This window comes from Glycine max, chromosome 3 (genome assembly GCF_000004515.6).
Source record: "Glycine max cultivar Williams 82 chromosome 3, Glycine_max_v4.0, whole genome shotgun sequence".
Classification (NCBI taxonomy): Eukaryota; Viridiplantae; Streptophyta; class Magnoliopsida; order Fabales; family Fabaceae; genus Glycine; species Glycine max.
In genome coordinates, this window is record NC_016090.4 from 40,708,754 (window position 1) to 40,720,262 (window position 11,509).

General features: G+C 34.8%; 1 protein-coding gene and 1 long non-coding RNA gene across 2 annotated transcripts; one reads left to right on the forward strand and one right to left on the reverse strand.

Annotated features, from left to right (window-relative positions):
• Positions 1 to 1,673: 1,673 nt before the first annotated feature.
• LOC100817298 (glucomannan 4-beta-mannosyltransferase 1) lies at positions 1,674 to 5,582 on the reverse strand. Its single transcript, XM_003520607.5, has 9 exons — positions 4,703 to 5,582; positions 4,014 to 4,112; positions 3,669 to 3,921; positions 3,437 to 3,547; positions 3,221 to 3,357; positions 3,002 to 3,115; positions 2,709 to 2,908; positions 2,383 to 2,577; positions 1,674 to 2,064 (listed from the first exon to the last, which is right to left on the reverse strand). The coding sequence occupies exons 1-9, from the start codon at positions 5,015 to 5,017 to the stop codon at positions 1,905 to 1,907; spliced, it is 1,584 nt and encodes a 527-aa protein (XP_003520655.1). The 5' UTR covers positions 5,018 to 5,582; the 3' UTR covers positions 1,674 to 1,904.
• Positions 5,583 to 10,005: 4,423 nt separating this feature from the next.
• On the forward strand, positions 10,006 to 10,970 carry LOC121174605 (uncharacterized). The gene is made up of 2 exons (XR_005890789.1): positions 10,006 to 10,673; positions 10,777 to 10,970. It is a non-coding gene; the product is annotated as an uncharacterized lncRNA (long non-coding RNA).
• The last annotated feature ends 539 nt before the right edge of the window (positions 10,971 to 11,509 follow it).

Below are 11,509 nucleotides of genomic sequence, written 5' to 3' on the forward strand. Positions count from 1 at the left end.
GGTGAAATCAATTTTCTTTTTAGCTTTTAGACTGCTGCAATCAATATTGATGATCCATTTGATAATATTTGCAATTTATCATTACTTTGGACATTTAATCAAACTTTTGTAAAGTTGATCTTATCTCTTTCAAAATTTTGAAATGCATTCTGCGTAAAACCATGCTTGCCACACACACACACACACACACACTCTCTCTCTCTCTCTCACACACACACACACTCTTTTTCTCTCTCTCTCTCTCTCTCTCTCTCTGTACGAAAAACTGAAAAATATGCCTGCATGATGTTTTATTTGTAGAAGTTGAAATTCAATGCTAATGAAAGAGTGTTAACAGACTGTTAACAGGAGAATATATATAGAAAATATAGAATACAAGAGGCTTCTCATAGAAACTACTAAGTCACTATCAAACTAACAGACTGCTAACAGTCTTAATGCTAATGAAAGAGTGTTGTTCTAGAATATTACAGACAAGAGTACAACTATACACTGTTAAAGCTAGATATGGTGAATGCTACTGCATGCTTCACTGTGAAGAGGATAATTGTGTAAAGGTTATGTTTGTTACAAGTTACAACCACACAACTTTGTGACCTTTCAGCAGGAAAAGTTTCAGCAGTGTTAGTGTGTTACTGACATTTGATGTGGTATAATTTCTTTAGAGGTTACCAATTTACTGACAATGTTGCTGTTAAAATAGGAGAAAACAGAGGTATAATGGACAGAAAACCGTGTCAGAGTACACAATGGATGCTCTATTATATAGTGGTCATTACAATAAATACTAATAATGACAGGATATTTTGTTTCCTCAAAATCAGATTCTACTTTCCTACTAATAATAAATTTAATTATTTTATCCTGATTTTCAACAGTTGCAATGTACATTTAGGGGAAGCTGCATTCCTTTATGCTCCTTCTAAATGCGTCGCTGTCATATAGTACGGTACTTTTCTTAATCTGTTTATACTTGACCTTGAGAGGATTAAAGATTCATTTACCCTGATCTTCATTCCCTTCCTTCATGTGGCATAAAATTCATTTTCATTTACTCTTGTGAGAAGTCAGAGAAATAGCGAGAGGGCGATAACTTGGGATTTGCCTCTCTTAGGCAGTGGGGAAACTTGATTGTCCAAAAATTTGATAAATATTTTCATAATTTCGTTACCTTTTTATTTTAATATTGTCATATGGTATCAGAGCTTAGGTTATAAAGAAAGTCGTTCTCCATCGGGGACCTACTGTCCCTGGGGGTCATCTCTGCTAGTTGTCCTAGTTCCGGCGACCTATCTACACAATTACAGAAAGCCATTCTCAGATATTTAGGGTTTTTCTTTTTTTTCCCTTTCCACCGCAGTGTTCCTTCGTGTGAACAGATGGTATCAAAGCTTAGGTTATAATGAAAGTCGTTCTCCACCGGGGACCTACTGGTGGTCGTCTCTGCTGTGTAATATTGTGTGTCAATGTAGACCACACTTCATGTTATTTATAATATGGAAAAGGCAATCAGTATTGATTACAAATATTTTGTTGTATTTAACACATGCCTTTATCCTTTGTTGATCCTGGAACAACTAGCTGGTTTTAGAAAAGATAGAAGCCTCATAAGGTATTCCCCTGTATTTGTTCATGAATATAATACTTATCAAGTTGAAATGCGGAGCAGACAATAGATAAATTTAAGCTGCATATTATGGACATATATACACACACTTCGATTCTGCTTGTTATGCACGAGCAAAAAGAAGTCCTGATACATGTGGATTGGTTCTACTAAGTAGGTGGTTGCAGCTACTCTTACCACCAGTTCTATACTTATGGATAGCACAAGTCAACTAGTTTTGTAAACACAAACCGAGCAACATACGAAATTACTAATAGTTTGATCATTGCTTTAAGCTTTAGTAGGGTACAATTGTTCCCACTTGCCCAAATCCCATTGTAAAGAAAGCTCCTGCCTGCAACAACAGATAGATAAAGAAATGATCGTGTCCGAATAGCAGGTCATAGATTGCGCAGTGCAGCATATACATCCCCACTATGATCTCCAATGGGTGGATCCTGAAGATTTATGAAAAGGGTTAATATATGCATTGGATGAATTAATAGGGATTAATAGTCAAATATTGTAACCACTTTCTTTACCTTGCAGTTTAATGTAATCTAAATTTCACTAAGTCTAAAATTTATAAAAGAGTAATTAAAATATTGTAATTGTGTTCCCTTTGCTCTTTTTTCTTCTCCCACAGGCATAAGTTTATTTTTCAATGGTTGTATTGTGTTTCCTGTATGTAATTCTAGAGCAATTCAATGACAATTTGTCCTGTTGGTTGAATTAATTACTTTATTTAGACAGACTAGCAGTAAAGCAGATGGTACCTGTCTATAATTCGGAACCATGAAGTTCTTGATGGCTTAGCATTCTTTCTCTGTTTCATGGCATTTCCAAGCTTTTCAGTCACAACCCATTCATTGACACGATTTGCTTCCAAGAGTCCAATAATTGCTGCTTTAGTTCGATGGAGGGACATAACATTCTCAAAGAGTATCCAGAGTACTAGTAGATGCATGGATCTGTCCCATGTATAAGTGGATGTAGAATAATTAGGGTAGCTTAGGGAAAGTGATTTGATTGAGCATAAATAGATACATTCAGAGAGAAACTGGATAAATTTTACACTGTTGTTGTAGTCAGGACCGGTTACCTTGGGGTGGAGACTGCATTTAGAATTGTAATGGTTGCTGGGATGTATATGGCAATCTGCTTTTTGAGACTGACTTCAGGAACTATCACACAAGCTGGTATAACTATGCAGTAAAAGAAGAAAGTGACCCAATGTGCAACTATTTTCCTCACAAAGAAGAAAGCATAGACAAGATGAAGTCTCTTGAGAAGCGGTACCCTCTGGATTATACATACAGGTTTAATCAATATAAGATTTTGTAAATCTTGGTTGAATTTGTAAGCTGTTTATGAGAAAATTAAGAGGTTACATACATGGCAATAGAGGATTTCCATGGTCATTTTCTTAAAGAGATTAGCTGGACCACATGACCATCTGTGCTGCTGATATCGGTATGCTTTAAATGTACTTGGCAGTTCATTTTTTACCTAGCAAGCATCAAAATTGCCCCACATGGGTATGGGTTAGTTTACTGGTTATTCAAACTTGCAAGATTTAATATCAAAGGAATTAGATAAGTATGGATAACTCACTTTTATGTCACCCACGAAAACAAATTCCCAACCTTGCAGGCTTGCCCTTACTGCAAGGTCCATATCTTCTACTGTGGTTCGGTCTTTCCATCCTCCAGCATCTTTTATTGCTTGAATCCGCCAAATTCCTGCTGTCCCTGTATTTAATAGAGGAAATTTGAGTAAGCCTGTATGCAAAGGTGCTTGTCTGAATTTAATAAATGAGCTTTAACTGACCATTGAAACCAAAGAATGAGTATGTTGAAGAGCCCACTTCCTGTTCAACACTAAAGTGATAATCGAGTGACATCTCTTGAAGCTTTGTCATCATGCATTCCTTGGAATTCACTGTTTCGACATGAAAAAACAATTTTTAAAGAACTTTGATTTGCTGGACTCATTAATAAGGCATGCTGTCACATTGATGTGGTTGGAACAATTTAACAAGGTGTTATTGGAAGTTACTTACCAAATTTCCATCTTGCTTGAACCAAACCCAATTTTGGGTTCTCAAGCAGATAAGGGATTGTATTCCATAGAAAATCTGCATCTGGCTGGAAATCTGCATCAAATATTGCTACATACTCGCAATCCTCGACATATTCCTTCTCCAAACCCTCCTTCATGGCACCTGCCTTGTAACCATTGCGATTTGTCCTTGTTTCATATTTGACATTCACACCTTTTTGTATCCATCTTTGACACTCCATTTGGACACATTCCTGCATGTTTGAAAACACTTAATTACTGTAAATTTGCACCCAACAGATGCATATGGAATCTGCAATGAAGCTTTACTGGATTAATTGGATACCCTTAAGGATTGATTTGTTGAGTCATCAAGAACCTGAACTATAAATCTGTCAGCTGGCCATGACAGCCCACATACTGCTCCAATTGAAAGCTTGTAGACCTGGAAGCAGAAATTGAAATTTTTTTTATGAGGTAATTTATCTTTGTTCTTTTATAGTTATGAACATTACTGTTGCCATTTTATTCCACATTCCTAGTTTGGACAAACACAACCGATTTGTGTGTTCCTTTACTTTGTCAGTTTGCTGAGATTTATTATGAGTATGATTGTTCAGAATTTATAACATGTTAAAATAATGACAATCTGAAAGGACAACCTCTAATGGATCTTTAAAAGATGCTAGATTTTTTGTTAAACTAAATAATGCAAAACAAACCCCCTGAAAAAAAGAATGAATAAAAATAAAAAGTAGGATTGAGGGAATTAAATAATGAAATGTTTGAGAACAGAGAATCTAGTTGATTTTTTCCCATTTAAAGCTGGTATTAATTTTTTACTATTCGCAAATGATTAAAGAATATGGTCGGAGTTGGTGTGGTCATTCAGAATTGTAAAACACTAGCACATGATTGGGAAACTTAAATGACATTTTAGAATAGAATATCATAATTTAAATGGTAACTATGTAGAAACATCATGTAACACTAATTTCAGTCTGTGCAAAACTTACTAATTAAAAAGCAAGTTACCTCTTTCTCATTATACATAGGTATTTGGATCAACACCATGGGGAATCTTTTGTTTCTCTCAAGCTTCTGTTTCATGGCTTCCAAGTTGTACTTGGTGTATCTTTTCTTCCCCAGCACTTTGACAACTAAAATTACAATTGCCATTGCTACCCTTTCAACAAATAGCATGATTGACATAATTGAACATAGTATGACAGCTAGTTTTAGGAGTGGTATTATCACTGGGGCTCGTATTGATTCCCAGGCATAGCGCAGACTGCTTGAAGTGTCTCCTGGAACCCTGACTTCAGGCTCTTCAAAGATTAGGTTTCTCATGGGTTCTATGGTTGTAGTTAAGAAGGAATATTGAGCCTGAAGAGAACGTCACTAGGGGACAGAGGAAATTGGAGGATGGATCAATTACTCGTTGCAGGAGTGATCAAGTGGGTGTGATGTGTGTTAGAGATGAAACCTTTACTTTAAATAGGATGGAAATGCAAGGAAGGAAGATGAGGACATGCATTTGGGTTTAGGTGGAAGAACGTAGTGTGATGAGTGAGCTATTGAGAGGAGAGATATTGTTTTTGAGAGACACACGTTATTCATGCAAGCAATGGTGCTGCAACGTAGCTACCTGATAGCTGGATATGTCTTATCTTGCCGACAATTTGATCAAGAATTTTACTGTCAATGATTTTGATCCGAGTAATAACTTTGCTCGTGTTTGATCAAGTTTATGAAATTGTGTTATATTACCAGTGAATATTGGATAAAAGCCCACAGAACCAAACTGGCATTTTTGGTACTTCTCCAAGGATTAAATAGTCTATTTTTGTTGAATTAATTTTCACCCATTTTCTGTAAATCTTCTAAATAGGATGTTTCTGTTAATTTGTGAGCAGGAGCATATTCAGTCATATAAAACTTTATTTATTGGCTGTTGTGATTAATTTGTTTGGGAAAGGTTGGTGAAAAATTTAAAATACTTTACAGTTCACTACTAAATGCTTTGAATTCTTCATAATTTTTTTTTCTAACAAATTAATCATAAAAGCAAATCAACAAAGTTCTATGAGTAATTATGATCTTGCTCTAAATGATTTTACTGAAACTTTGCTTTCTGATGGAGCCAATGGTGGATCAATCCATATAAGCCAACCCTACTTAGTAGCTTAGTGGTTGGTTTATAGTTCCATTTTTACTTTATGAAAAGCTTTAGGATTCTTGCATTTCCTGAGTTTATAAAACAGTCTGGTTAAAAAAGCTAAATATTATTAATAGAAGAATATTTCGTTATTGAAAAGATGGCTATCCCCTCTACTACTGTAATGATCATGTTTGCTTGTTGCCATAAAATTTTAGCATCTTCATTTCTATCAAAACTTTTTAATGCATTTTCAAACCAATATGGCTAGCTTTTTTCTCCCCCCACTTGGGTAGATATCTTGCTTTCTCTCCATATGTACTTCTTTTTTTATTTCAAAACTATATTACTTTATTTAAAGTAACACTTTGACAAACAAGAGGTAATTAGAGGAAATGAGAGTGAAGTAGGAATCATGGAGATGGTGCCTTGTTAAAAAAGTTTGATGAAACTGAAAAGTGGAATAGATAAAAAGAGGAGAGGGTGTATATTTTTATTTATATCAAAGTTTAGGAGTTCCGTGATGCTAACGTCTCTAGTAAGGAAATGATTCTAAAATGGGAAGCATGTAATCTCCTCTTGAACATTTGGCAGACAATAAAAAAGTCCGTCTTTTCTGCAATAAATTCCTTATTAGATATGAGATGGATGTCATTTTTCCTTTTATTTTCTATATTAAAGTTTAGTTTCCCTAGACCTCCCTTTTCGTTTTAGAGATGGATGCCTTTTTGTTACTTAGGTCTGGGATATTTTTGTAAAGTACTCTTATTTATTTTCCTATCTAATGTTTTCATAGCAAAGAAGGAAATGCTAAACAGCTAAATTGATTGACCTTGGAAGACTGGAATTGAATGAGGCCAATTTTGAAGTTGAAGCTATTCCATAAAAGTAGCCAAAGGATGTACATTCCTTTCTAGATATTGTTACATTGAAATTGCTTTACATTAATCCCAATTATAGTTGGATTATGCTCTCTGAAATTATATGAAGCAGATTAAGCTAAGAAATTACCACTTCGGAAAATCAGCAGTAAAAAATGACTTTTTTGTGTCTGACTCAGATAACACGTAATCATTTGGATTTATTAGAATTTTTTGAGCCCTCAAGTTCAACGTGGACAATTTTTTCTAGTATTTCAGCTATACAGTTGGCTTCCTTACAAATGGATTGTCTGTTACAAGTTATGATGGGGAAGGGGGAGTTTACATTTCCATGGTTGCTTCCCTCATTGTGCTAATTGCTAAACACTTTCCTCTTCTGCTATTGGAGGTTGAAATAAAATATGAATTACCCAGATGATGTTTTGTGTCAGTTACAAAAGTAATGAGGCTTCCAAAATGTTATGGAATCCAAGTTGCATTGACAAGGTTGTTTCCTTTTCTGGTGTGAAGTTTATATGAATATATGTCTCTGTTATGAATGAATTGGTAGCTGTGAAACAATAAATGTAGGCAGTATGTTCCTGAGTCATTATCGAGCAATTATACTGTCAGGACTCTAGCACAGCCTCGGCTTAGGCTCTTGACATATAAACTTGATTAGCATGTGAGTTGCTGGTATATCGGTATCAGTTTTGATCAGTTTGTTATGCCTAGTACTAAACTACAAACTTCAGACACTTTTATTATGTCTGTATCTTGATTTTGTGGTGCCGTTCTACTCTTTTACGTCTTTTACCACAATTCAGCCACGTATAAGTTTTTATCAGTTTTTCTGAGTTGTCGTAGGCTTGCATGTATCTGCAATATAGTATACTGTACCACATTTCAGCCACGTATCAGTTTTTCTGTGAGTTGTCATAGGTTTGCACGTATCGGCAATTTAGATATACTATTCAATTCATATGCTACTAGAGTGTTCTTGCCTATACCTGCATTTTAGAAACATGGATACACATACTTGTGCAGGTAGCAATTTTAGTGTCTGATCCCATACTCAATGGGAACTTATATATCCATACTTGCATCTATTAAACTCATTTTTAGTTACATGTGTCTTTTTTTGGGGCAACCTGGAAAATAAAATTATTATTTTAAAATTAAATTGACCAACAAAGTTTTATAAAATAAAAATAATAATTATATGTTACATAATTCAAAGATATTCAATGATCTTTTAAAACTTAAGTTAGAATACAAATGCCCATGTGCACCTGCACGTGTGCACACACTCAGAAGTTTAGACAAGTTGGGCATTATAGTACCTGTACAATCTTGTAAGTTTTTGTAGGTAAATTACTTGGGACTAGATCTGAACCCATTTGGTGGGTAAAAAGCATATTCACTGTGGGCACAATAACTCTGCCTGAAATTGGTTGGCCCAGTTTAGTTGCATTAGGTCTTGCAAGGAGTATTAGCATGCAGATTTTACTGCATAGTGACTCTTGTTCGATGGTAAATTAGTAATAAGGAGAGAATACATTTCCATGGTTTCTGACTTTGTTCTATTCGACTAATTTGGTTTCAGCCATCAGAGAATGTAATGAAAAAATCAATTGAACTACCCTGTAAATATTTCATTCAAGGGATAATAGAAGTAATTAGGTCTTTGAAAATGTCGAGTTTGTACGATAGGTTACATAAATTGTATTCGTTATTGGTATTTGTGGAATGGTACCTATCAAGCAATAAACATAGGAAGTTTGTTGTCTCATGTGTGGGCCCCAATTGTCTCATTATGGAACAGCCTTGGCATGTGCCCTTGACAAATGAACTGTGTTAGCATGTGAGTTGCTGTTGTGATTAATTAAAGAAACTTCGCTCTTTGTATATCCCACTCTTGATAATTGCCATACACCTTGTACAAAACTGATGGATTCAGATAATTTTGTTAATATGTGCCTTCTGTATACATTCATTTGGTCTTTCCTGTCTGCACTATCTGATTTCCTCCACTTCTTTACTGTGTTCCACAGTTCAGCCTATATTCAGATTTTATTTCAGGAATTTAATTAAAATAGTGAAAAAATTTTACATTATCATTCAATTATGGATTGCGATATACGATAAGATCATTGATTTTTGTAATAATCACTCTAAAGTCATCTCTAGGATCATTTTTAATTGATTGTCAGTGTAAAAATATTTACTGTTAGAGTATCAAAATTAAACTCTTTATTTTAAGGCACATATGTATCCTCGGTATTGCTATGCATATTTACCTTTCCATGTTTTCCCTAGTATGGACCAAGATATTTGGGAATTTGTTTTGCTGCTGCTCATTAACTGCGGTATGTCTTGCACGGAGCATCAGATTGCACTTTTCATACAGTGATGTTTATCATATCTGCGTCTCTGACTCTAGTAATATTCTTTTTCCCATGTGTTAGCAATTTAGCTTTTTATGCTGGATGCACTTGGTCATATGCATCATGCAAACAGGTCAGTGTTTTCTGGGAAAGAAATGTGCTGTGGTCATCCTTTGTTGTCCTGCATTTCATAAATATGTTTGTTCTTGTTTCATTTTTTGTCCCTCATGTTATGTAGATAAGCTTGTTGATTAATTTATCTTGAATTGCAAAATCTGTGTATTAAATGTGGGACAGATCTTATTTTCTTGCAAATTGGATGTCAAATCATGTGAAGAATCTTGTATAGGTCTGCATGTGTTTTCTAACCCCCTCCTAGGGGTGTCGTGTGCCATTCCCTATCACGTCACTTCCTAGGGTTTGCTCCCTCCTGAATTACACAAACACACAAACAAAAGGTTATATTTTCTTGTTTAAAGCATGCATTTCCATGTTTTCACTTTCCAGAGGTGACTTGCATGGTGAAGAATGTCATACATAATGAGTGAGTTATTTCTTAATGTACAAGTCTGTTTGTTTTGCCAGTGTCAGCAATATGTTGTATTTATTTGTTTGTCATAACTTTGTTTCTATTTCTCTGTGCATGCATGATTCAATTGAGTTGGCATGCTTGTTTTTTGGGTCTTTAAGTTGGTCTCATGTAATTGCTGCTGTTGTAAGGAAAGCATTTATTGTTTAATGACGAGTCTGTTAAATTTTCATTTTGGACTTGGTAGAGCTGTTGTGTAAAGGGAGCTGACCTCGTTCCACTTTCATTTTCATTTATGATGTGTTTGCTTTGCTTGTTCATATATATATATATATATATATATATATATATATATATATATTTGCAATGCACTCTGCCCTCTTTTCATATCCTGTTCCATTGCCCTCATATGAGAAAATATAAAATCAGGATTAGTGCAATCGCGTAGATTATATGACGAAGTAAGTTATCAAATAATATGCATCTAGCAAATGCTAGTTATTGGCTGCAGCAATACATCCAAGGATGTCAGCTGCACACTACGATGGATGACTATTTGGATGTTTTATATACCCAGAAACATATTTAATGCCATTACCAACATTTGGTTGCATTGGCATATGGTAGTTCATGTATTATTAATCCCGTACGTGTTTTGGACTTCATTGAATGGCATGCAATCTTGGTCGACCTGTATTATGGTAAGACGGTGGTTGATAAGCACTGAACAATGAGTTATCGTCATATATGATAGTCAGTTTCTTCCTGCTGATTGCTAGAAATATCACCAAGTAGAAATGTGTATACTGTTCTAGGACGTGGCTATTATAATCGTCCATGTGTGGAGTAAAAATAAAAATTAGTGACTTCGCTCACAGCATGTGCGAGTATGTTTTCAATTTTCTATGGATATGGGAGCTTAATGTATATGGGTAGAGTCTCTAAAGTTTATATCAATTGGCAGCTCAATAACATTTCTAAGCAGTAAGGATAATTTTTACATCAATTGGCAGCTCAATCCGCAGTGTGCAGCTAACATCCTTGGATTGCTGCAACCAAAAACTAGCATTTGGTAGATGCATACCATTTGATAATTTAGTAATTTACTTTGTCATCTAATCTATGCAATCGCACTAATCCTGGTTGTACTTTCTCATATGGGGGCGATGGAACAGGATTTGAAAATTGGGCAGAGTCCATTGCAAGTATATATATAAACAAGCAAAGCAAACACATCCTAAATGAAAACGAAAGTGGAACAGGGTCAGCTCCCTTAACACGGAGGGGAATTGCATAAAATTGCATCGGGTGATGAGTTTCTTTTAGTAAGTTATTTTTTCTTTGAAAGGTACATATTTGTTAACTTGTATCTTTACTTCTCTCGCTCATTTTGAAGTCCATAGTGGCTTTATTTTTAGCAAAAGGACCATTAAAGCTCTGGTAGAAATGCACAAAAAGATTTTTTTTTTATGACAAAAACAAAAGGCTGGTTACTTTACATTTGATTTCTTCTAAGCTCCCAAGTTCGTATTCTCTTTACATTCCTCTTATATATGAATTTCATACACCTTTTCAAGTGTTTTTCATCAAGTAGCACTCTTCGCTTCTGTGCAGCAAGTATCGATTTTTGTTTTTTTGGTGAATCAGCAAGCATCGAATGATGTTATTTTTATTTAAGTGACTTTTTTTTGAAGATGATTCACAAAGAAGTTTATTAAAAGAGGTTATGAGCTTTAACGTGATAAACTCTTATTTATTATTCGTTTAATTAAGTTATTAAAATAGACCAAATATTAGTCTAGACAGTAGATGATATATTCTCACCTATGGCACGTTGGATAAGGTAACGCGTGACTCTAGTAGACTTGGGGTTTACTACCACACCACCATTTTTTTTATTTTTAGTGA

What these genes read in the sequence shown, in the direction of transcription:
- LOC100817298 (XM_003520607.5), bottom strand. Translation starts at nt 5,017, where the DNA reads ATGAGAAACCTAATCTTTGAAGAGCCTGAAGTCAGGGTTCCAGGAGAC. An exon ending in CAACAAATCAATCCTTAAGG is followed by an intron (nt 3,922 to 4,013) that starts GTATCCAATTAA and finishes TCAAACATGCAG; the next exon opens with GAATGTGTCCAAATGGAGTG. An exon ending in TGGAAATCCTCTATTGCCAT is followed by an intron (nt 2,909 to 3,001) that starts GTATGTAACCTC and finishes TGTATAATCCAG; the next exon opens with AGGGTACCGCTTCTCAAGAG.